Source organism: Cetorhinus maximus, chromosome 1 (assembly GCF_964194155.1).
Source record: "Cetorhinus maximus chromosome 1, sCetMax3.hap1.1, whole genome shotgun sequence".
Taxonomy (NCBI): Eukaryota; Metazoa; Chordata; class Chondrichthyes; order Lamniformes; family Cetorhinidae; genus Cetorhinus; species Cetorhinus maximus.
This window is the reverse complement of record NC_135879.1, coordinates 96525703-96547796: the sequence shown is the minus strand read 5'-3', so window position 1 is coordinate 96547796 and position 22094 is coordinate 96525703. Positions and strand designations below refer to the sequence as shown.

Here is a 22094-nt window from a genome sequence, read left to right as displayed (position 1 = left end):
AGGGTGGTTCAGCTGTGTCCAAATGTTTTAGATTCCATTTTTGCTCTTCTGGGCTGCAAGAATTTCTGGGTCATTATCTGCTGACACAGGTGCAGTTTTCATCCGCATGTAGATGATTTCAAAGAAATTTCAAAGAAATAGACAAGTTGCAAAAAAATGTTTTGGATTGGGGGACAGCGAATTTTAGCAAAATAAGGCAGGATCTGGCCAAGGTAGACTGGGAACAGCGACTTGTGGGGAAATTTACAGAAGAGCAGTGGGGGGCGTTCAAAAAGGAAATGGGGAGGTTACAGGCTCAACATGTTCCCTCTAGGGTGATAGGAACCATGGATGACCAGAGATATTCAGGATACAATGAGAAGGAAAAGAGAGACCTTTAGCAGGTACATGGAGAGCAAATCAGCGGAGGCATTAGTGGAGTACAGCAAGTGCAGGGTGGAGCTTAAGAAAGCAATTAGGAGAGCAAAGAGGGGATATGAGAAAGCTCTGGCTGGTAAAAGTAGGGAAAATCCCAACATATTCTATAAGTATGTCAAAGGGAAGAGGATAACTAGGGAAAGAGTAGGGCCCATTAGGGACCAAGGGGGAAATCTATGGGTGGAGCCAGAGGATATTGGTAGAGTGTGGAATGAATACTTCACATCCGTCTTCATCCAAGAGAATGAGGATAAATGTATGGAACTCGGGGAGATGGACTGTGAGGTTCTTGAGCAAATTGATATTGGTGGCAGAATTTTTCCGTCGGTGAGCGGGGGCCTCGCCGATGTGAAAATGACACGATATGACGTCAGGGGGAACCCCCGACGTCATTCCGCCCCATTTAAATATTCAGGAAGGTGGGGGGACAGCGCGATCAGCTGTCTGCTCACCGACCTGTCAATGGCCAATTGAGGCCATTGACAGGGTAGTTAAACCAATTAAAGGCCCTGCCCGTCCAACCTTAAGGCTGGCGGGCAGGCCAGGAGCCCCAGCGGGTTTCTGAAAATGCATGAAACCTCATCCACTGGCGGGATGAGGTTTCATGTCTGTTTTAAAAAAGTTTAATAAAATTTTTGTGATATTTATTAACATGTCCCATCTCGTGTGACATTGTCACATGGGGGGGGGGGAACATGTTAATAATTTTTTTATTTTTCTATTTTTAAAGTTTCAAACACTGTCAGCGCTCTCCCTGAGGCAGCACTTAGTCTCAGGGAGATGTGCGCTCTTTCGCACACATGCGCGGAAGAGGGCACTCTGACAGTTGGGGAATCCCTCCTCCCCCCCCTTAATTGGCCCGCCCACTTAAAATGGCGGCAGGGCCCGTTTCGGCGGCGGCGATCGGCTGCCCGCCCGCTGCCAAGCCAGAGGGGCCCGCCCGCCAATCAAGGACAAAATTCTGCCCAGGGAATGACAAGGTTTGGAGGTGTTGGCAGACTTAAAAGTGGACAAATCTCCAAGTCCAGATGATTTGTATCCCAGACTGCTGAATGAGGCAAGGGAGGAGATCGCAGGGGCTCTGACCCAAATTTCTAATTCCTCTCTGCCCACGGGGGAGGTGCCAGAAGACTGGAGAACAGCTAATGTGGTTCCGCTATTTAAGAAGGGTTGTAGAGATAAGCCAGGGAACTACAGTCCAGTGAGTCTCACGTCAGTGGTAGGGAAACTATTAGAGAAAATTCTGAAGGAAAGTATCTATCTCCACTTGGAGAGGCAAGGTTTGATCAGGGGTAGTCAGCATGGCTTTGTCAGAGAGAGGTCATGCCTAACAAATTTGATTGAATTTTTTGAGGAGGTGACCAGCTGTGTAGATGAGGGTAGTGCAGTTGATGTAGTTTATATGGATTTCAGCAAAGCCTTTGACAAGGTCCCACATGGGAGACTTATAAAGAAGGCAAATGCACATGGGATACAGGGTAATTTGATAAGGTGGATTCAAAATTGGCTTAGTTGTAGGAGACAGAGGGTGATGACAGAAGGCTGCTATAGTGGCCGGAAGCCCATGTCCAGTGGTGTACCACAGGGATCTGTGCTGGGTCCCCTATTATTCATCATTTATATCAACGACATAGATGACTATGTGGGGGGTAGGATTAGTAAGTTTGTGGATGGCACAAAGATTGGCCGGGTGGTTAACAGTGAGGTTGAGTGTCTTGGGCTACAGGAAGATATAGACGGGATGGTCAAATGGGCAGATAAGTGGCAGGTGGAATTTAATCCTGAAAAGTGTGAGGTGATACACTTTGGAAGGGGTAATTTGACAAGGAAGTATTCAATGAACAGCATGACACTAGGAAGTTCTGAGGAACAAAGGCACCTTGGCGTGTGTGTCCATAGATCTCTGAAGGCGGAGGGGCATGTTAGTGGGTTGGTGAAAAAGATTTTTGGGACACTTGCCTTTATCAATTGGGGCATAGATTACAAAAGTAGGGAGGTCATGTTGGAGTTGTATAGAACCTTGGTGAGGCCACAGCTGGAGTACTGTGTGCAGTTCTGGTCGCCACATTATAGGAAGGATGTGATTGCACTGGAGGGGCTGCAGAGGAGATTCATCAGGACGTTGCCTGGGATGAAACATTTGTTATGAAGAGAGGTTGGATAGACTTGGGTTGTTTTCCTTGGAGCAGAGAAGACTGAGGGGTGGCCTGATCGAGGTGTACAAGATTATGAGGGGCATGGACAGGGTAGATAGGGAGCAGCTGTTCCCCTTACTTGAAGGGTCAGTCACGAGGGGACACAAGTTCAAGGTGAGGGGCAGGAGGTTTCGGGGGGATGTGAGGAAAAACATTTTTACCCAGAGGGTGGTGATGGTCTGGAATGTGTTGCCTGGGAGGGTGGTGGAGGCGGGTTGCCTCACATCCTTTAAAAAGTGCCTGGATGAGCATTTGGCATGTCATAACATTCAAGGCTGTGGGCCAAGTGCTAGTAAATGGGATTAGGTAGGTAGGTCAGGTGTTTCTCATGTGTCGGTGCAGACTCGATGGGCCGAAGGGTCTCTTCTGCACTGTGTGATTCTGTGATACCCACCCCCACTGTGATTCCCGATACTACAAACACCTTCATGTTGTTGGACTGTCTACAGCTAGTTGTGAATGACTTAGAATTTATGGTTAAGCATTGGGAAAACTGCAACTACCTTATTCAGCTCCCACCAAAACCGCAAGTATGCTCATCTTTTTTCAGGGTCCTCACTCAGGTTGAAGTACATGTGTAGAACCTTGGAACTAAGCTTTAAAGCTCACACCCTGTTCATCATTAACTCTGCATCTTCCAGTTCCGCAACACTATGGGCCTTTAGCCCTATCCCACTCCATTATCACAATGTTCAGATTCAACTTTCTACTCATTCTACTCCTAACACAAACTCAACTTGACTAAAATTCTGTCACCCTTAGCTGGCTTTTCTCATCCATAAGCTGTACCTTCATGATCTTTTGCTGATTTCCCATTAACAAAAACATCCTTCTCATTATTCACAAATATCTTTATGGCCTCAACTCACTCTACCCTAAACCCCAACCAGCAAACTACAGTCATCCAACTCTTGAGTTTTTTGTACCCCACCCTTATATCCACATCCTCCTGTTCTTGAATTGCCCTGTACTGTCCAAGGAATCGTCCAATCCTCCAACTTCTAAACTTCTTTTTCCTTGCTCCTTCCTGTGCCACCATTAAAACTCTCCTCAAAATCATTCTAACTCTGCTATTGTCCGCTTCTGCTAAATCTTTTATGACCATTAACTTTGTTCTTGTTTATGTGAAATATTTTTAAAACATTTTATTACATTAAAGGCACTATACAATTGGAAGCTATAGTAGTGTTGATGACTCTGCTTCCTCAAATGGTATTTAGAATCCTCCCCATAATATAAATAGGGACATAGGAACAGGCTAAGGCCATTTAGTCCCTCAAGTCTGCTCCACCATTCAATGAGATCATGGTTGATCTGCGACCTAATTCCAGATATCTCCCTTTCCCCATATCCTATCAAATTAGTTAATAAAAATCCAATAATAATCTCAGTATTAAAATTAACAATTGATCTAGCACCAATTGCTATTTGAGGAAGAAAGTTCCAAACTTCTACCATCCTTTGCATGAAGAAGTATTTCCTAATTTCACACCTGAAAGGTCTGGCTCTAACATTTCGACAATGTCAAGGAGTCCTATACTTCTCAACTCATGGAAATTGCTTCTCCCAATCTACCCTATGTGCTCCCCTTAATATCTTGAATACTTTGATCAAATCACCTCTTAACCGTCTAAATTCCAGAGAAGGAGTCCAGCTATCATTCCAGTGAATCTACATTACACTCTCTCCAAGGCTAATGTATCTTTCCTAAGGTGTGGTGCCCAGGCCTGCTCTCAGTACTCCAGGTATGGTTTAAACAGGGCTTTGTATAGTTGAAGCATGCTTTCCACCCCTTTGATCAGGCTCCACAGTTCAGCATATTAAAGATTCACTTCTACTGTTGTCAACCATGACTCAGTTGGCACCACTATCATCTATGAGTCAGAAAGTTGGGAGTTCAAGTCCCACTCCAGGACTTGACACTCCAGATCAATACTGAAGGAAGTGCTGCATGGTTGGAAGTGCTGCATGGTTGGAGGTGCTGCCTTTCAGATGAAATGTTAAGTTATCTGCCCCCTCAGGTGGTTATAAAAGATCTCATGGCACTTTTACGAAGAAAAATAGGAAGAGAGTTGTCCCATGTGTCTTGGCCAATATTTGATCCTCCATCAACATCACAAGAACAGATTACCAGATCATTATCACATTGCTGCTTCTGGGAGCTTGCTGTGTGCAAATTGGTTGCTGTGATTTCTACATTACAACAGTAACCATGCTTCAAAAGTACCTCATTGGCTGTAAATTACTTTGAGACCTCTGATGGTTGTGAAAGGCACTAGACAAATTCTTTTCTTCTTTTTAACTATAATTAAGGGTGAATAAGAGTACCTTATCAGAAACTACGTTGTAATAAACTATGCCATAATAAAGAAAGAAGAAACCACTTGTATTCATATAGAACCCAAGGGGGAACATTTGCTAGAGTGGTTGGGGAGAGTTTAAACTAAAATGGCAGGGGGATGGGAACCTATGCAAGGAGTCAGAGGAAGGCGAATCAAAGACAAGTACAAAAGACAGAAAGCAGAATAAGAAAAGTGATAGTCAGAGAAATCAAGGGCAAGAATCAAACAGGGCCTCAGTGAAAAATAGTGGGAATGGGACAAGTAATGTTAAAAAGACAAGCCTGAAGGCTTTGTGCCTTAACGTGAGGAGCAATCGCAATAAAGTGGATGAATTAACCGCGCAAATAGATGTAAACAGGTATGATATAGTCGGGATCATGGAGACACGGCTGCAGAGTGACCAGGGATGGGAACTGAATATGCAGGATATTCAGTATTTAGGAAGGACAGACAAAAAGGAAAAGGCGGTGGAGTTGCATTGCTGGTTAAAGAGGAAATTAACGCAATAGTGAGGAAAGATATTAGCTCCGACGATGTGGAATCTGTATGGGTAAAGCTGAGAAACACTAAGGGGCAAAAGACGTTAGTGGGGGTTGTAGATAGACACCCAAACTGTAGTGGTGATGTTGGGAATGGCATTAAACAGGAAATTAGAGACGCATGCAATAAAGGAACATCTGTAATTATGGGTGACTTTAATCTGCATATAGATTGGGAAAATCAAATTAGTAACAATACCGTAGAGGAGGAATTCCTGGAGTGTATGTACGGGATGGTTTTCTGGACCAAAATGTTGAGGAACCAATGAGAGAACAGGCCATCCTCGACTGGGTATTGTGTAATGAGAAAGGAATAATTGGCAATCTAGTTGTGCGAGGCCCCTTGGGGATGAGTGACCATAATATGATAGAATTCTTCATCAAGATGGAGAGTGACGTAATTGATTCTGAGACTTGGGTCCTGAATCTTAATAAAGGAAACTACGATGGTATGAGGCGCAAATTGGCTATGATGGATTGGGAAACGTTACTTAAAGGGATGATGGTGGATAGGCAATGGCAAATATTCAAAGAGCGCATGGGTAAACTGCAACAATTGTTTATTCCTGTCTGGCGCAAAAGTAAAATAGGAAAGGTGGCCAAACCAAGGCTTACAAGGGAAATTAGAGATAGTATTAGATGCAAGGAAGAGGCATACAAATTGGCAAGAAAAAACAACAGACCTGAGGATTGGGAGCAGTTTAGAATTCAGCAAAGGAGGACTAAGGGATTGATTAAGGAAGAGAAGATAGAGTACTAGAGTAAGCTTGCAGGGAACATAAAAACTGACTGTAAAAGTTTCTATAGGTATGTGTCAGAAACAAGGGAATTTACAATGGGGAACAAAGAAATGGCTGACCAACTAAATACATACTTTGGTTCTGTCTTCACAAAGGAGGACACTAATAACATACCAGAAATGTTGGGGAACACAGGGTTTAGTGAGAGGGAGGAACTGAAAGAAATCAGTATTAGTAGGGAAATGGTGTTGGGGAAATTTATGGGATTGAAGGCCGATAAATCCCTGGGGCCTGATAATCTACATCCCAGAGTACTTAAGGAGGAGGCCTAGAAATAGTGGATGCGTTGGTGGTCATCTTCCAAGATTCTAAAGACTCTGAAACAGTTCCTACAGATTGGAGGGTAGCTAATGTAACCCCACTATTTAAAAAGGGAGGCAGAGAGAAAACAGGGAATTATAGACCAGTCAGCCTGACGTCAGTAGTGGGGAAAATTCTAGAGTCCATTATAAAAGATTTAATAGCTGAGCACGTGGAAAACAGTGGCAGAATCGGACAGAGTCAGCATGGATTTATGAAAGGGAAATCATGCTTGACAAATCTACTAGAATTTTTTGAGGATGTAACTAGTAGAGTTGATGAGGGGGAGCCAGTGGATGTGGTTTATTTGGACTTTCAGAAGGCTTTCGACAAAGTCCCACATAAGAGATTGGCGTGTAAAATTAAAGCGCATGGGATTGGGGGTAATGTATTGAGATGGATAGAAAACTGGTTGGCAGACAGGAAACAAAGAGTAGGAATAAACAAGTCTTTTTCCGAATGGCAGGCAGTGACTAGTGGGGTACCGCAGGGATCAGCGCTGGGATCCCAGTTATTCACAATATATATTAATGATTTAGATGAGGGAATTAAATGTAATATCTCCAAATTTGCAGATGACACAAAGCTGGGTGGGATGGTGAGCTGTGAGGAGCAAGCAGAGATGCTTCAGTGTGATTTGGACAAACTGAGTGAGTGGGCAAATGCATGGCAGATGCTGTATAATGTGGATAAATGTGAGGTTATCCATTTTGGAAGCAAAAACAGGAAGGCAGATTATTATCTGAATGGCTATAAATTGAGAGAGGGGAATGTGCAATGAGACCTGGGTGTCCTCGTACACCAGTCGCTGAAGGTAAGCATGCAGGTGCAGCAGGCGGTAAAGAAGGCAAATGGTATGTTGGCCTTCATAACCAGAGGATTCGAGTACAGGAACAGGGATGACTTGCTGCAATTGTACAGGGCCTTGGTGAGACCACACCTGGAATAGTGTGTGCAGTTTTGGTCTCTTTATCTGAGCAAGGATGTTCTTGCTATGGAGGGAGTGCAGCGAAGGTTTACCCGACTGATTCCTGGGATGGCGGGACTGATATACGAGGAGAGATTGAGTCAATTAGGATTATATTCGCTGGAGTTAAGAAGAATGAGGGGGGATCTCATAGAAACCTATAAAATTCTAACAGGACTAGACAGGGTAGATGCAGGAAGGATGTTCCCAATGGTGGGGGAGTCCAGAACCAGGGGTCACAGTCTGAGGATATGGGGTAGACCATTTAGGACTGAGATGAGGAGAAATTTCTTCACCCAGAGAGTGGTGAGCCTGTGGAATTGTTTACCACAGAAAGTAGTTGAGACCAAAACATTGTGTGTTTTCAAGAAGGAGTTAGATATAGCTCTTGGGGCGAAAGGGATCAAAGGGTATGGGGAGAAAGTGGGAGCAGGCTATTGAGTTGGATGATCAGCCATGATCACAATGGCGGAGCAGGCTCGAAGGGCCGAATGGCCTACTCCTGCTCCTAGTTTCTATGTTTCTAACCATTCACAACCTCAGATCAACCCAAAGCACTTCATTGCCAACAAAGTACTTTTGAAGTCTAGTCTTTGTTGTATGCAGGGAAACTTATCAGCCAATTATTACACAGCAAAGTCCCAACAAACACTAAGATAAATGACCAGAAAATCTGTTTTCATTGAGGGATAAATGTAAGTCAGGACACTGGGAAATGTGCCCTGCCCTTTTTGGAAAAGTGCTATGGGATCTTATATGCCCACCTGAGGCATCAGATGGGCCTTGGCTTCATGTATCATCTGAAAGATCGCACCTCTTAATAGAAGTCCATCAGTCCTTGTAATTAACTGTAGCCCAGATTGTGCGTTCAAGTCCAGGTATGGAGCTGGAACCCAACATTTTCTGACTCTAGCACAGAATGTTATACTGAGGTAAATCTGTCATCCATCAGTCTGGAGGTCAAATTCTAAAGGTCATTTTTATTACCCTAGTAAAGTGTGCTACATGTAGTCTGTACAACATGCTAACATTACTATCAGTCTCATTTGTACAAATGGGCTCAAATTGAATTGTTAATTACCTCAGGGGAGTCTTCAGGCAATGAAAAACCTTCACAATCTGTATCCTCAGATTTAACAGACTTCTCTTCTTCCTTCAGTTCACCTATACAGTTAGCAGTACCAGGCCCCTTCACAAGAAGTGCATCTTTCTCTGTCCAAGAAATATAAAATTATCAACTTTTCCTTTAAAACATCAATATTTAGTACAATGAAGCTTTAGATTCTCTAATTGCCCTTTCACCTCTGCGACCTGTCCAGATTAAAAGGGCGGATGCCACTCCTCTATTAGCTGCAGTCCTACAGTTAACATCTTTTGAGCAGCCTGCACTTGTTTATCAGAATGGCTATTCCACATTTATTTGGATATGAGGGAAAGGCTATTTCCCAATAAACTTCCTTGTTTTGATTTCTCTAATAGCCCTCAATTTTTTTGAAATATCTGTGAGAATATCCTTGAATATCTTTAAAGAACAATTTTTATTCTTTATCTAAAGCTTTTTGAATACATTTTAACACTCTACTGCTAAAATCTTATACATTATATATTTCAAAACACTTTACACAACTTTTCAACTAATAAAAGCTGGGCTCTTGACATGGGCACATGCTCTCTCAAGATTCATTACCTGTATTCTTAAACTTATAAGTGAAGGATAGCAAAATACTAAGTACATTCAAGCTTCTGATAAGCACCCATTTAAAACAAAGCAACTATTACACAAACAGTTATCTGGTAAACACCTATAAATCAGTTATGACACAATAACATTTTAGGGTGTAGCATGACCTCAGAATTCTGAAGGAAAACTATTGCAGTTCGAAATATTTGTGAACTTTTTATGCTTCGTCAAGTTAAGAGTTTTCAATGGGTAACTGAAGTATCTTCTACTTTCTGCCGTAATTCTCACAGTAGGTGTGCAGTCCTTGGTCAAATATAGGACAAGCCGAGTGCAGAATGAAATTCCCCTTTTCATCCTCACAGATGTGCCTCAACCACAGTCTGAGAGAGCTTTTTGTAATGAATCAGTACAAATTTTCCATTTTCCACAACAACTGATTTATTTACACTTCTTACTCCTTGTATATGTTCTGCCTCTTGTTTATACTAAATATTTTCTACTCTTTCAGTTTTATGTTTCTATCGTTTTGCCAGTCTCGGTAAGTTGCCTTCATAAAGTACAAAAAGACTGCGACCTACCATTCTAACAAACTCATGAAAGACTGATGTACAATGGACCTTGAACTTTGTGATGCACTATTCAATGAATGAGACTGCTCCTAACAAGATAAATTAACTGAGGATATGACCACAATTAGGCTCTCCATACAAGTCAGACGTCAGACAACACAAATTTTTTTCCAAAATGACAGTGTCTCCATGTGATTTCTCCACAAATACATCAAAATGTCTTGGCTGTCCAGGAAGACTGGGAACTGAAGGAGACTGGTAGGTGGGTATGGTTCCTTCTACTCTGGGGGCTCTCAGACATAAAGATAGATTTTCTTTGAGAGGCGCAGGTATGCAGTTTAATCTTGCGTAATCCAACTCCTCTTTGTTTGATTTTAGATTTCCTATCAGAAGAGCAGCCAGGTAAGATGCTGAGTGAATCAGCAAAGGTGAGTAGTTATACGAAACTATCCATGCACCAACAAGGAGGCTCAAGGTCAATGCATCAGCGGTAACATTGGCTGGCTTACTCTAGACCTCAGCCACCAACTACTTTTGACCTCTCCCACCTGCCACTGCTGATTTCTGTTTCTTCTGACAACCAACACTGAGTTGCTTTGGTGAGCTTTTCCATCCAATGGGCAGTGCCTTACATGGCAATGCAAATTCTGGAGTGAACTGAACCAAGTCGTACTTTTTCTAGGGAATCATGCAAGGAGGCACCTCCCTTTGTGACATTTCAGTATTGGGACTGACTCTTTACACTCCAGCAGAGTTTAAAAGGTTCAAAAATAAAAATAGCTTCATCAGAGTCATACGGACTTGAAACATTAACTTTTTTCCTCTCCGCAGATGCTGTCAGACCTGCTGAGTTTTTCCAGCTATTTTTAATTTTGTTTTTGTTTCAGATTTCCAGCATCCGCAGTATTTTGCTTTTATTTAAAAGGTTCAACTCCATCCTTATTTCATTTCCAAAAGGGAAAATGTGAATTCTGGGTTTAACTGGATCCGAGCATAGTGTGTGCAGAATGTTCCTTAAAAGTAGGAAAACCTTACCATAGGTAATTAATTATATTTCATTTTCTAGAAATGAACAAATATAATGCCAGATCAAAATGAGACAGGACTTGCAATGAGCTGATGTCTACTGTCAAGAAACAGAAAATAACTCGCCGTTATGATCTTTCATGACCTCAGGATGGACTGAAGTTCTTTGCAGCCAATCGAGTACTTTTGAAGCGAGGGACCATCGCGGGAGATTTGGTGGCCCAGGTTCCACAAACAGAAATGAGATAACTCTCCAGGTAATGATGTTGAAATTGTTAATAGAAGTGACACAAAACAGGCAAAATTTTTGCTACCCGTTATGCCGCAGGCCAGATATTGAGTTCTACTGATGTCAATGGAACCAAATGTCCGACAGGGTGCATAATGGTCGATTAATGCCTATTTTGTGCCCTATCCCATGTCCAATTTCACCCATATTCTGTCTTCGTTGTTGGTTTAGGGATAAATATTAGCTAGAAGAATAAATTTCTGCTATCCGTTCCAACCCTGCCATTCTAAACAGCAGCATTGTTGCATGTTTTTGGCACAAGCATTCCTTGATAAATCAAGACAATAATGGTGTGCAGATTACATCAGACATTGATGATCTCATTGTATTAGTTTATGAAATGCATTCTGCACTATCAGATAAATCATAACTTAATAACCAGTCCAGTGGTTAAGGATCATGAGGCTGATTAAAGGGTCCATGGCAATGCAACGAAACATGTTTTCAGATCAAAACTTCAAGGAGGGTTATAATCAGAATGAAATCCGAAATGAAGTGAATTGGGGAAATCGTTCTAGATCAGAATCTTCTATGTATACACAGTCCCATGCGATCAGAATTTAGACCAAACGACATTTCCAATTGGGTTGTGTCATGCTCAATATAAGCATGCGGATATTAGGTATTACGGGCTTTAAGATCATCCTTTGTGAAGTGGCTACAAAACCTGTTAAGATGGATGCAATTTAACATGTGACAATAGCTATTTAAACTGTGGACAGTATTCTGTGGCCAACATTTAGTTAAACACGAACCTGAATAAGGCCGCTTCACAGCCGCCTGTGAAGGTTAAACATCTCATTGTTTAAGGATGAACCAGCATTTGAGGAATATGGGACCTCTAGACTGTTGGTTTCCGAATGCTATATCGAACGAGGGAGAACATTTGAGCTCAAGACGGGGCAGAGATAAGACTGAATTGACTACTGTCAACTGCTATTACATCATGGTGGTTTGGACCCCAGAAGTGTTAACCATGCAATCATGTAACTGAAACTAACTTTCAAGGACTTTCTTTTTCATTCAGTCATGGGATGTGGGCTTCGCTGGCTGGGCCAGCATTTATTGCCCATCCCTAGTTGCCCTCGAGAAGATGGTGGTGAGCTGACTTCTTGAACCGCTGCAGTCCATGTGGTGTAGGCACATCCACAGTGCTGTTAAGGAGGGAGTTCCAGGATTTTGACCCAGCGACGGTGAAGGAACAGTGATATATTTCCAAGTCAGGGAAGTGAGTGACTTGGAGGGGAACTTCCAGGTGGTGGTGTTCCTATCTATCTGCTGCCCTTGTCCTTCTAGATAGTAGTGGTGGTGGGTTTGGAAGGTGCTGTCAAAGGACACTTGGTGAATTCCTGCAGTGCATCTTGTAGATGGTACACACTGCTGCTACTGTGCGTCAGCGATAGAGGGAATGAATGTTTGTGGATGTGTTGCCAATCAAGCGGGCTGCTTTGTCCTGGACGGTGTCAAGCTTCTTGAGGGTTGTGGGAGCTGCACGCATCCAGGCAAATGGGAAGTATTCCATCACATCCCTACTTGCGCCTTGGAGATGGTGGACAGGCTTTGGGGAGTCAGGAGGTGAGTTACTCGTCACACAATTCCTAGCCTCTGACCTACTGTTGTAGCCACAGGAATTTATTTGGCTAATCCAGTTCAGTTTCTGGCCAATGGTAACTCCCAGGATGTTGACAGTGGGGGATTCAGTGATGGTAATGCCATTGAACATCAAGGGGCGATGGTTGGATTCTCTCTTATTGGAGATGGTCATTGTTTGGCACTTGTGTGGCGTGAATGTTGCTTGCCACTTGTCAGCCCAAGCCTGGCTATTGTCCAGGTCTTGCTGCATTTGGACATGGACTGCTTCAGTATCTGAGGAGCTGTGAATGGTGCTGAACATTGTGCAAGTGAACTTCTGACCTTATGATGGAAGGAAGGTCATTAATGAAGCAGCTGAAGATGGTTGGGCCGAGGACACTACCCTGAGGAACTCCTGTGGTGATGTCCTGGAGCTGAGATGACTGACCTCCAACAACTATCTTCCTTTGTGCTAGGTATGACTCCAACCAGTGGAGAGCTTCCCCCCTGATTCTCATTGACTCCAGTTTTGCTAGGGCTCCTTGATGCCACACTCGGTCAAATGCTGTCTGGATGTCAAGGGCAGTCACTCTTACCTCACCTCGGGAGTTTAGCTCTTCTGTCCATGTTTTAACCAAGGCTGTAATGAGGTCAGGAGCTGAATGGCCCTGGTGGAACCCAAACTGGGCGTCAAGGTTTGAAATATCCTGAACAAAGCAAATCCAGCAGATAAATATCTGAAACACCAGAAACATCTGAAACATCATAGATGAAAGTCTTCTAATGCACTAGATTACTGTACTAGTTCCAGCTTTCAAGTGCACCTGAGAACCAATCTCCTCGTTATTTGTCTACGAGGGGCTTCTCGGCTTCATGAGAATCCTTTGTGTCTAAAAGACCTTCACTCCAATTAAAGGATCAACTCATCTTAGAAGACATAAAAATTCAATTTTTATAATTACAGCTTTTCATCTGTATCTAATCTTTGAGTGTGTGATAGTGTGAGTGAGGAGACTGATTGAAACATTGCGTTTCATACATCTGTGGCAAGTGCGTGATAATAAATAACCTTTATTTTTAAAATCACCAAAGAAACCTGATGCTAGAATTTATTTCAAATTAAAAAGAATCACTCCGAGGGTGAGGAAATACGTACACCTTACCATACAAATGTCCTGATTACAGACTGGAAGGGACCACACGAGTAACCCACCTCTTGACTTTCCAAAGCCTGTCCACCATCTATAAGGCACAAGTCAGGAGTGTGATGGAATACTCCCCACTTGCCTGGATGAGTGCAGCCCCAACAAAACTCAAGAAGCTTGACACCATCCAAGACAAAGCAGCCGCTTGATTGGCACCACAGCCACAAACATTCACCCTCCACTGCCGACGCACCGTAGCAGCAGTGTGTACAAGATGCACTGCAGGAATTCACCAAGGCTCCTTCGACAGCACCTTCCAAACCCATGACCACTACCATCTAGAAAGACAAGGGCAGCAACTAGATGGGAACGCCACCACCTAGAAGTACCCCTCCAAGTCACTCACCATCTTGACTTGGAAATACATCGCTGTTCCTTCACTGTCGCTGGGTCAAAATCCTGGAACTCCCTTCCTAACAGCACTGTGGGTGTACCCACACCACATGGGCTGCAGCAGTTCAAGAAGGCAGCTCACCACCACCTTCTCAAGGGCAAGTAGGGATGGGCAATAAATGCCAGCCCAGTCAGCGAAGCCCACATTCCATGAATGAGTTAAAAAAAAAAATTCTGTCTGTAACAGTTGATAACCGAAACATTGGTGATTAGCGCCAGAAACAACTATATGACACAATTCTATGTTACAAATCCTAAAGCATCACTCAGTGGTCATTTTAATTCAAGGAAAAAAGGCTAAAATTGTGAAAAGAGTAGATAACTACTGCTCAACCTCAAGAGGTTACCTGGAGTATCTTTTGGTGTAGAGTGCATTGGATTCAAAGAAAAATATTTATTGACTTCCTGCTGAACAATATCACTCAGAGATTGTAGAACTTCAGCTTCTCGGTCAGTGATATCTACAATAAGCACAATTGGAGAAAAAGACAGATTTAGTAGAGATAGTGGTGAATACTGGGGTATGCAGTGGTTTTGTTTTAGGCTACATCCCAGTCCTGCTGCCATTAAACCAAACTGTTCATGTCACAGTTAAAACAGCCACATATACTGAATACAACTACCACAGCTTGCAACCTGATAGTCGCCCAACCTCGGACGGCCCGCTTCTACCTCCTACCCAAAATCCACAAACAGGACTGTCCCGGCAGACCGATCGTGTCAGCCTGTTCCTGCCCCACGGAACTCATTTCTCGTTATCTTGACTCCCTTCTCTCTCCCCTTGTCCAGTCCCTTCCCACCTACATCCGTGATTCCTCTCACACCTTACGTCACATCAACAATTTCCAGTTCCCTGGGCCCAACCGCCTTCTCTTCACCATGGACGTCCAATCCCTCTACATCTCCATCCCCCACCAGGATGGTCTGAGGGCCCTTAGCTTCTTTCTCGAACAGAGGCCCGAACAATCCCCATCCACCACTACTCTCCTCCGTCTGGCTGAACTTGTTCTCACACTGAATAATTTCTCCTTTAACTCCTTTCACTTCCTCCAAATAAAAGGTGTGGCTATGGGTACCTGCATGGGCCCCAGCTATGCCTGTCTCTTTATGGGGTATGTGGAACATTCCTTGTTCCAGTCCTACTCCGGCCCCCTCCCACAACTCTTTCTCCGGTACATCGATGATTACTTCGGTGCTGTTTCATGCTCTCGTCGGGACCTGGAAAAATTCATTAATTTTGCTTCCAATCTCCACCCCTCCATCATTTTCACATGGTCCATCTCTGACACTTCCCTTCCCTTCCTTGACCTCTCTGTCTCAATTTCTGGTGATAGACTGTCCACCAATATCCATTACAAGCCTACCGACTCCCACAGCTATCTCGACTACAGCTCCTCACAACCCGCTTCCTGTAAGGACTCCATCCCATTCTCTCAGTTCCTTCGCCTCCGTCGCATCTGTTCTGATGGATGCTATCTTCAAAAACAGTTCCTCTGAGATGTCCTCCTTCTTCCTTAACCGAGGTTTTCCACCCACGGTGGTTGACAGGGCCCTCAACCGTGTTCGGTCCATCTCCCGCGCATCCACCCTCACGCCTTCTCCTCCCTCCCAGAAACATGATAGGGTTCCCCTTGTCCTCACTTATCACCCCACCAGCCTCCGCATTCAAAGGATCATCCTCCGCCATCTCCAGCATGATGCCACCACCTAACACATCTTCCCTTCACCCCCCCGGCGGCATTCCGTAAGGATCGTTCCCTCTGGGACACCCTGGTCCACTCCTCCATCACCCCCTACTCCTCAACCCCCACCTACGGCACCTCCCCATGCAAACGCAAAAGATGCAACACCTGCCCCTTCACTTCCTCTCTCCTCACCGTCCAAGGGCCCAAACACTCCTTTCAAGTGAAGCAGCCTTTCACTTGCATTTCCCCCAACTTAATCTACTGCATTCGTTGCTCCCAATGCGGTCTCCTCTACATTGGAGAGACCAAACGCAAACTGGGCGACCGCTTTGCAGAACACCTGCGGTCTGTCCGCAAGAAAGACCCAAACCTCCCTGTTGCATGCCATTTTAACACTCCACCCTGCTCTCTTGCCCACATGTTCGTCCTTGGCTTGCTGCATTGTTCCAGTGGAGCCCAACGCAAACTGGAGGAACAGCACCTCATCTTCCGACTAGGCACTTTACAGCCTTCCGGACTGAATATTGAATTCAACAACTTTAGATCTTGAACTCCCTCCTCCATCTCCACCCCCTTTCCGTTTCTTACCCCTTCCTTTTGTTTTTTCCAATAATTTATATAGATTTTTCTTTTCCCACCTATTTCCATTATTTTTAAATCTATACCTTTTATGCCCTGTTAGTCTTTCCACCCCACCCCCACTAGAGTAGAGCTGTACCTTGCGTGTCCTGCCATCCATTCTTAATTAGCACATTCGTTTAGATATCACCACCTTCAACACCACTTTGTTCTTTTGTCTGTGACATCTTTTGATTATCTGCTCCTGTCACTGCTTGCTTGTCCCTACAACCACACCCCTCCCCCCCTTAAACCAGCTTATATTTCACCCCTCTCCTAATACTACTCAGTTCTGTTGAAGGGTCATGAGGACTCGAAATGTCAACTTTTTTCTTCTCCGCTGATGCTGCCAGACCTGCTGAGTTTTTCCAGGTAATTCTGTTTTTGTTTTACCTTATTCAGTGCTGCTATCTTACCCACAGGCTGCCAATGATACATAATGAGTAGATGTGAGGTAACCTTGATATTTCCCTTATGGTTTTGACCACATAACTCACCAATGGTCCTGTTTTTTGACTGCCTGTCTCCAGATGCATTTACTTCATGAAGTGCAACTCACCAGAGGTGGTGCAGCACAGTGGTAAATTCAATTAGGGGCACAGATTTTAATGATGATTGGAAGGATACTTTTAGAATGAGAATGTAGAAGGTGACAGGGGTAAAACCTGATGTCATAGTGGGAAAACAGAACAAAGCAACAAAGGTTCTTTACCAGAATCATCAAGATTAGAGCTGGGGGTTAAAATGAAACAAAAATATCACCTCTTTAGGAGAGTTAGCAACTGTGCTATCAGTTATAAAGGGAGGGAGGAGGAAAGTAAGTGCGTCAGAAAGTAGAAGATATGGGGCGGTATTTCACTGTCCCATGCAGGGGGGGTTTGAAGGCAAGGTGGCTAGTAAAATGCATTGTCTGGCCTGCCTGCCGCCTACCTTCCCACTTCCGACCCGTTTCCCATTTTACAGCCCGGGGGGGCAGGGTGGGTGCGGTGGGACTGCTGAGCTGCACTTCGTAAAGTCAATGCACCTGGCCACTTAAGTGCCTCATCCTGCCCTCACTGCTACTTTAGCTATGACAGGGGACACCCATGCCAAGCGGGTAGCTCAGCAACTTCAGCTATGTGGGCTGGTGTCAGGCAAGGGGGAGGGGTGCTTCCTTTCGGGATCCGCCATGCCCACTGGAAGCATTGAATGACTTGAAGCTAAAGGCACATCTCCCTTGGTGCTAGGAACAGGAGGAATATAATTTGCACATTTGTCCCAGGATTCTGTTTCATGGCAGGAATTTCTGTTGGTTTTTCTGCTGCTTGGGTGGAGATTTGGAATATGTCTTCTGTTGCATTTCTGAGCTCTGCTGTTTACTGCAGAATCCCATTGTACAGAGGTGGGACTATGGAATATGGCTCCCTTATCCAATGGAACATTGGTCTAAAACTCCAAAGGCTTCCAGGACTGCTGAAGCTTTATAAAGTGCAGCTTGTGGGCATTGGATTACATAGATGTCGGCACATAAGTCAACCTATGAAGCTTCCAAAAATCCTTCCAAAAACAGAGGGATCGGCTTATATACTGAGTATAAAACGTGAACAGCCAGTGTGGGTGATCACCATTTTGAAATGTGAAGGAAAAAGATAACACTGGTAATTCCTATTAAATTAATGTGTATTAAATTAATTGTACAATGATATCTTTAACCACAATGAAGGTGTTTTAAAATCAGTCAAATTCATTGTCTTTGGCAATCGCTGTGGCTTTGGCATTATCATAAGAATTCCGCTCTGGATTAAACGTGGCAATTTTAGTTTCAGAATTATCCCTCTACAACAAATCATTTTTGTCTCCATCCACCGAATTAGATATTGCACATTTTTTGAGCGATTTGGTGACAATTTGTGTAATAATAACTTCCCGTCATTTGGCGACAGAACCACAAAAAACATCAAGTGGAGCAGCACGCCTATTTCCACTCATTGTAAAGGATTTTTCTCCATCAACCATCCACCTCTTCCATTCGGCATGAACATGATCCTCGAGTTGCTTGTTGAGGCATGCATCCAAAGAGTGAACTACAGACATTAGACCACCTGGTATAACTGCAATTTGGATGTTATTTCTTTGAAGGCACCTCTTGTTGTCATTGGTTATATGGGGTCTGAACATTTCCCATGCTAATAAGCTGCATTCTTTATGTAGGCCACCAAAGGTGCTTATTCCACACATTACCGATACAAAACTTCACTCCATCCTCATCCACCCAACTGTTGTCATGGACGTGAATGAAAATTCTTGCAGGGAACTTGATTTTCAACATGGTTTAATGTTTGAAAATTACCATAGGCTTTAATTTCATTCCATCAGCCGTGGAGGCTAGTACCACCATGAATCTTGCCTTCTCATGTCCTGTGGTTTTCAATTTAACTGTTTTTGAATCTTTCCACTCCACACTTCGATTGCTGGGCATATCAAAGTTCATGAGCATTTCATCCATGTTGCTGTCATGGCACAATGGGTACTCACGGTTTTACCACTGCTTGATGATGAGTGGCTGGAAACTGGTAATTTTGGCATTGCAGTCTTTTGGTAGTCTTTGAGCAACCTTGGTCTTCTGCCACAACACTTGATATTGTCGTTCCATAATGGGGCTGCACCAACTAAATGTTTTTTTGAAATCTTTGCTGGACTCGGTTTGATTTTGCCCACATAAGTACATAAATTGCATTGCGTTTCTGATGATGATGAAACTATTCTGATGATTTGAGGGCCCATTCCAATACATGCTTCTCAAGGTAAGGTCCAGTGGCTGGTCCCTGTTCTGATGGCCCATTTGGTCTTGGCATTTTCTTCAGGAAACATTCCATCTTATTCCATTCTTGCACCAGTTTTTCACTCACGCCGAATTCCTTCACTGCAGCAGTTATTTGATGAGTTAACAAATGGTACAAATTTAAGCTTGAAACCAGCTTCAAATTTCATCTGTTCTGTTGGAAGACACATTTCCCTTTATCGTTTGCCACATGGTATCTGCTCTGTGTGGGTGTATGTCTTAAATCCCCACAGCATCTTCACAACACAACTTGTATCGCCTGCTCGGTCCCTTGTGCCCAATTGTAAGGTAAGTAAAACATACATTTGTGGGTAAAAAAAATTGAGACTGATGGCTAACGGAAACATAACATATTGTGGTTGAAAAAGGGAGTTGACTTATGCACCGAGTATATTAATTTTTGGGGCCAGCAAAATGGGGTCATCTTAGAAACCGGGTCAACTTATACACCATGATCTATGGTTTGTGTCTACCTCTGGCTGTCATTCTGCAACGTCAAAGTTGTTACAAATATGAGGTATATAAATGTATTATATTTTGGGACTGCGTCTTTAATTTAGGATAAAATGAAGCGGGTCACAGAATGTGAGATCAGTTCTGAAGTCCGCTTAGCAACATGTCTGGGTGACATGGCTGATAAAGATTAACGGGAGGGCCGGGTCTAGGTGTTCAAACTTAGAGACAATGACAGCAGCATCTGTATTTACAGTGGTCAGAGTGCTAATCTCTAAAGTCCCAGGAAGACATTGAGAATATCAGGGTTGGAAACAGTTGTGCCTTAAACTGTCCATTTACTTCCAAGATAAAAGGGGATTGGGGTCTCAAGCATAGCTAATCAGCATTTCTACTTGGATACAACACCCATGTGGTTCACGTTGCCATGGAAATGGACTTTGAGATCAGAAGGGTTTCTAAGATATTTCTGAAACTTGCAGACAAAGCCAGTCTGCCAGGGTCTGGAAGACAGAGGGAGCAGCTAGAGGCCAAAAGTCTCTATGGTTCACTACACAGGCATGTGGGTGGGGGCTCATGTTTGAATTAAAAAGTCCAAACTCATGATGGCTTGAAATGAGGCTGAAAAGTTTGCCCAGCTTGTGCTAGAGGGAAAAGCTCCAGTAAAAACCCTCATCATGGAAGACAGTTTTGGGTTTAAAAGTTAACGGGCTGAGAATGGAAAAGAGTTAGTCCTCAGGAGCCAAGAATCACTTTGAACTGGATCTGAGTGTTAGGAAACAGAGACAGTTTATGTAAGTTATATTGGTATTTGTAGGTGTTGGGAATGAGTTTTAGCTTTAATGTTTAAGTTTGATTTGCATTCTGTATCTGTGTATTAAGAAAGGTCAAATTGAGTTTTAGTTTCACTTTAAAAGCTACTTGCATTTCTAATGAGAGTTTTACGGCTTAAGAAGTTAAGTAAACACAAGAGCAGAAAAATAACAGTGCTGTTGCCTAGCAACAGGGCTCCAGAGAGGCAGGTCCCCCCCCACAGACAGACACACACAGAAAACTAGAAACAGCAGTTTTGATTTGGAAGCTGTTGGAATTCAGTTTTTTGAAGACAGCTGCCAGGCAGAATCAGCTTAGAAGAGGCAGATAGCCAGTTCCAAGCTAAAGAAGAAGGTCCCCAAAAATCCAGGGGAGTGGAACAGGAGAAAGTCCCAAGCAGACCTTCAAGTCAAAGGAAGGACAAGAACCTGGAAAAGGTCTCGTTAGTGAAGCTGAGTGAAGGGCAGAGAGAAAGACTCCGAGCTTCAGATTTAAAGAGGCAAAAGCTGCAGGAAGCAGATTTAAAGCACGAACAGCTTGCAAGAGCAAGAGGTCCAAAGAGATGGGCTGAAGGTCTGTAACTCTTTGCTATGGGCATGTGAAGCAGTGATGTCCTTTTGACAGCTGAGTCGGTGAGAGAGTGTGCAATGAAGAAAGCTTGAATGAATGTGATGACCCAGGGGAGAGGAACATCTGAAGGAGAGTTTGAAACCTGAAGGTGAACACTTGCGGAAGGCATCTGAGAGGAAGCGTCAGTTTGGGAGAAGATTCCAAGGCGAATTCTTGGAAAGTGGAGATGGGAAACCCTTGTGTGAAAGATGGAGTGCAATGAGACTGGTTGGCTCACGGTGTGACAAGCGTCTGGGGGAGTTGAGCAGAGATCCACAGCATCTGATTGAGGTGGCATCTGTCACTTGGTTTCAGAGTGTGGTGTATCTGACCGCAGGGTACCTACTGGTTTACATGGACTGTATATTTACTGTGACCATTAAACTATTAAAGTATAAGATAGATTTTGTAACTTGTGTTAACCTTACAAATCTGTATATATCTGTAAAAGGATAGTTGTGGGTGAAGGAGTAATGTAATATAGTTAATCTTTTCTTGTTTAATAAACGTTTTACGTTTTTGTTAAAAGTTCATCAGCTGACATCTGTGACTCTGTTCAGTAGCTACTCTCCACGTATCTAAACAAACAAATTAAAAGTTAGGATCTATCAAGCTGGGTTCCACTCTGGGATCAGGCTTGTCCAGGGATAACCTCAGCTGGGATCATAACACGGTAAAATTGAGCGATAGTATAATTGAGCAATAGTGTAATCGAGCGATAGTGTAATGTATATCTTTGAAGTCGGTTCTTCAGTTGTGTTAAAAGTAAAAGGGGAAAGTTCTGTTCTGTCGTTTAAAAT

At 43.5% G+C, this 22094-nt stretch overlaps 1 protein-coding gene across 2 annotated transcripts in view; it reads right to left on the bottom strand.

The window, feature by feature from the left end:
• ptpn13 (protein tyrosine phosphatase non-receptor type 13) overlaps positions 1 to 22094 on the bottom strand; it is a 280945-nt gene that overhangs the window by 43206 nt on the left and 215645 nt on the right. For both annotated transcript variants that reach the window (XM_078543989.1, XM_078543998.1), the window contains 2 exons: positions 14643 to 14756; positions 8642 to 8772 (listed from right to left, as the gene is read on the bottom strand). In XM_078543989.1, coding sequence (XP_078400115.1) covers positions 8642 to 8772; positions 14643 to 14756 — 245 coding nt within the window. The remainder of the gene's footprint in view (positions 1 to 8641; positions 8773 to 14642; positions 14757 to 22094) is intronic.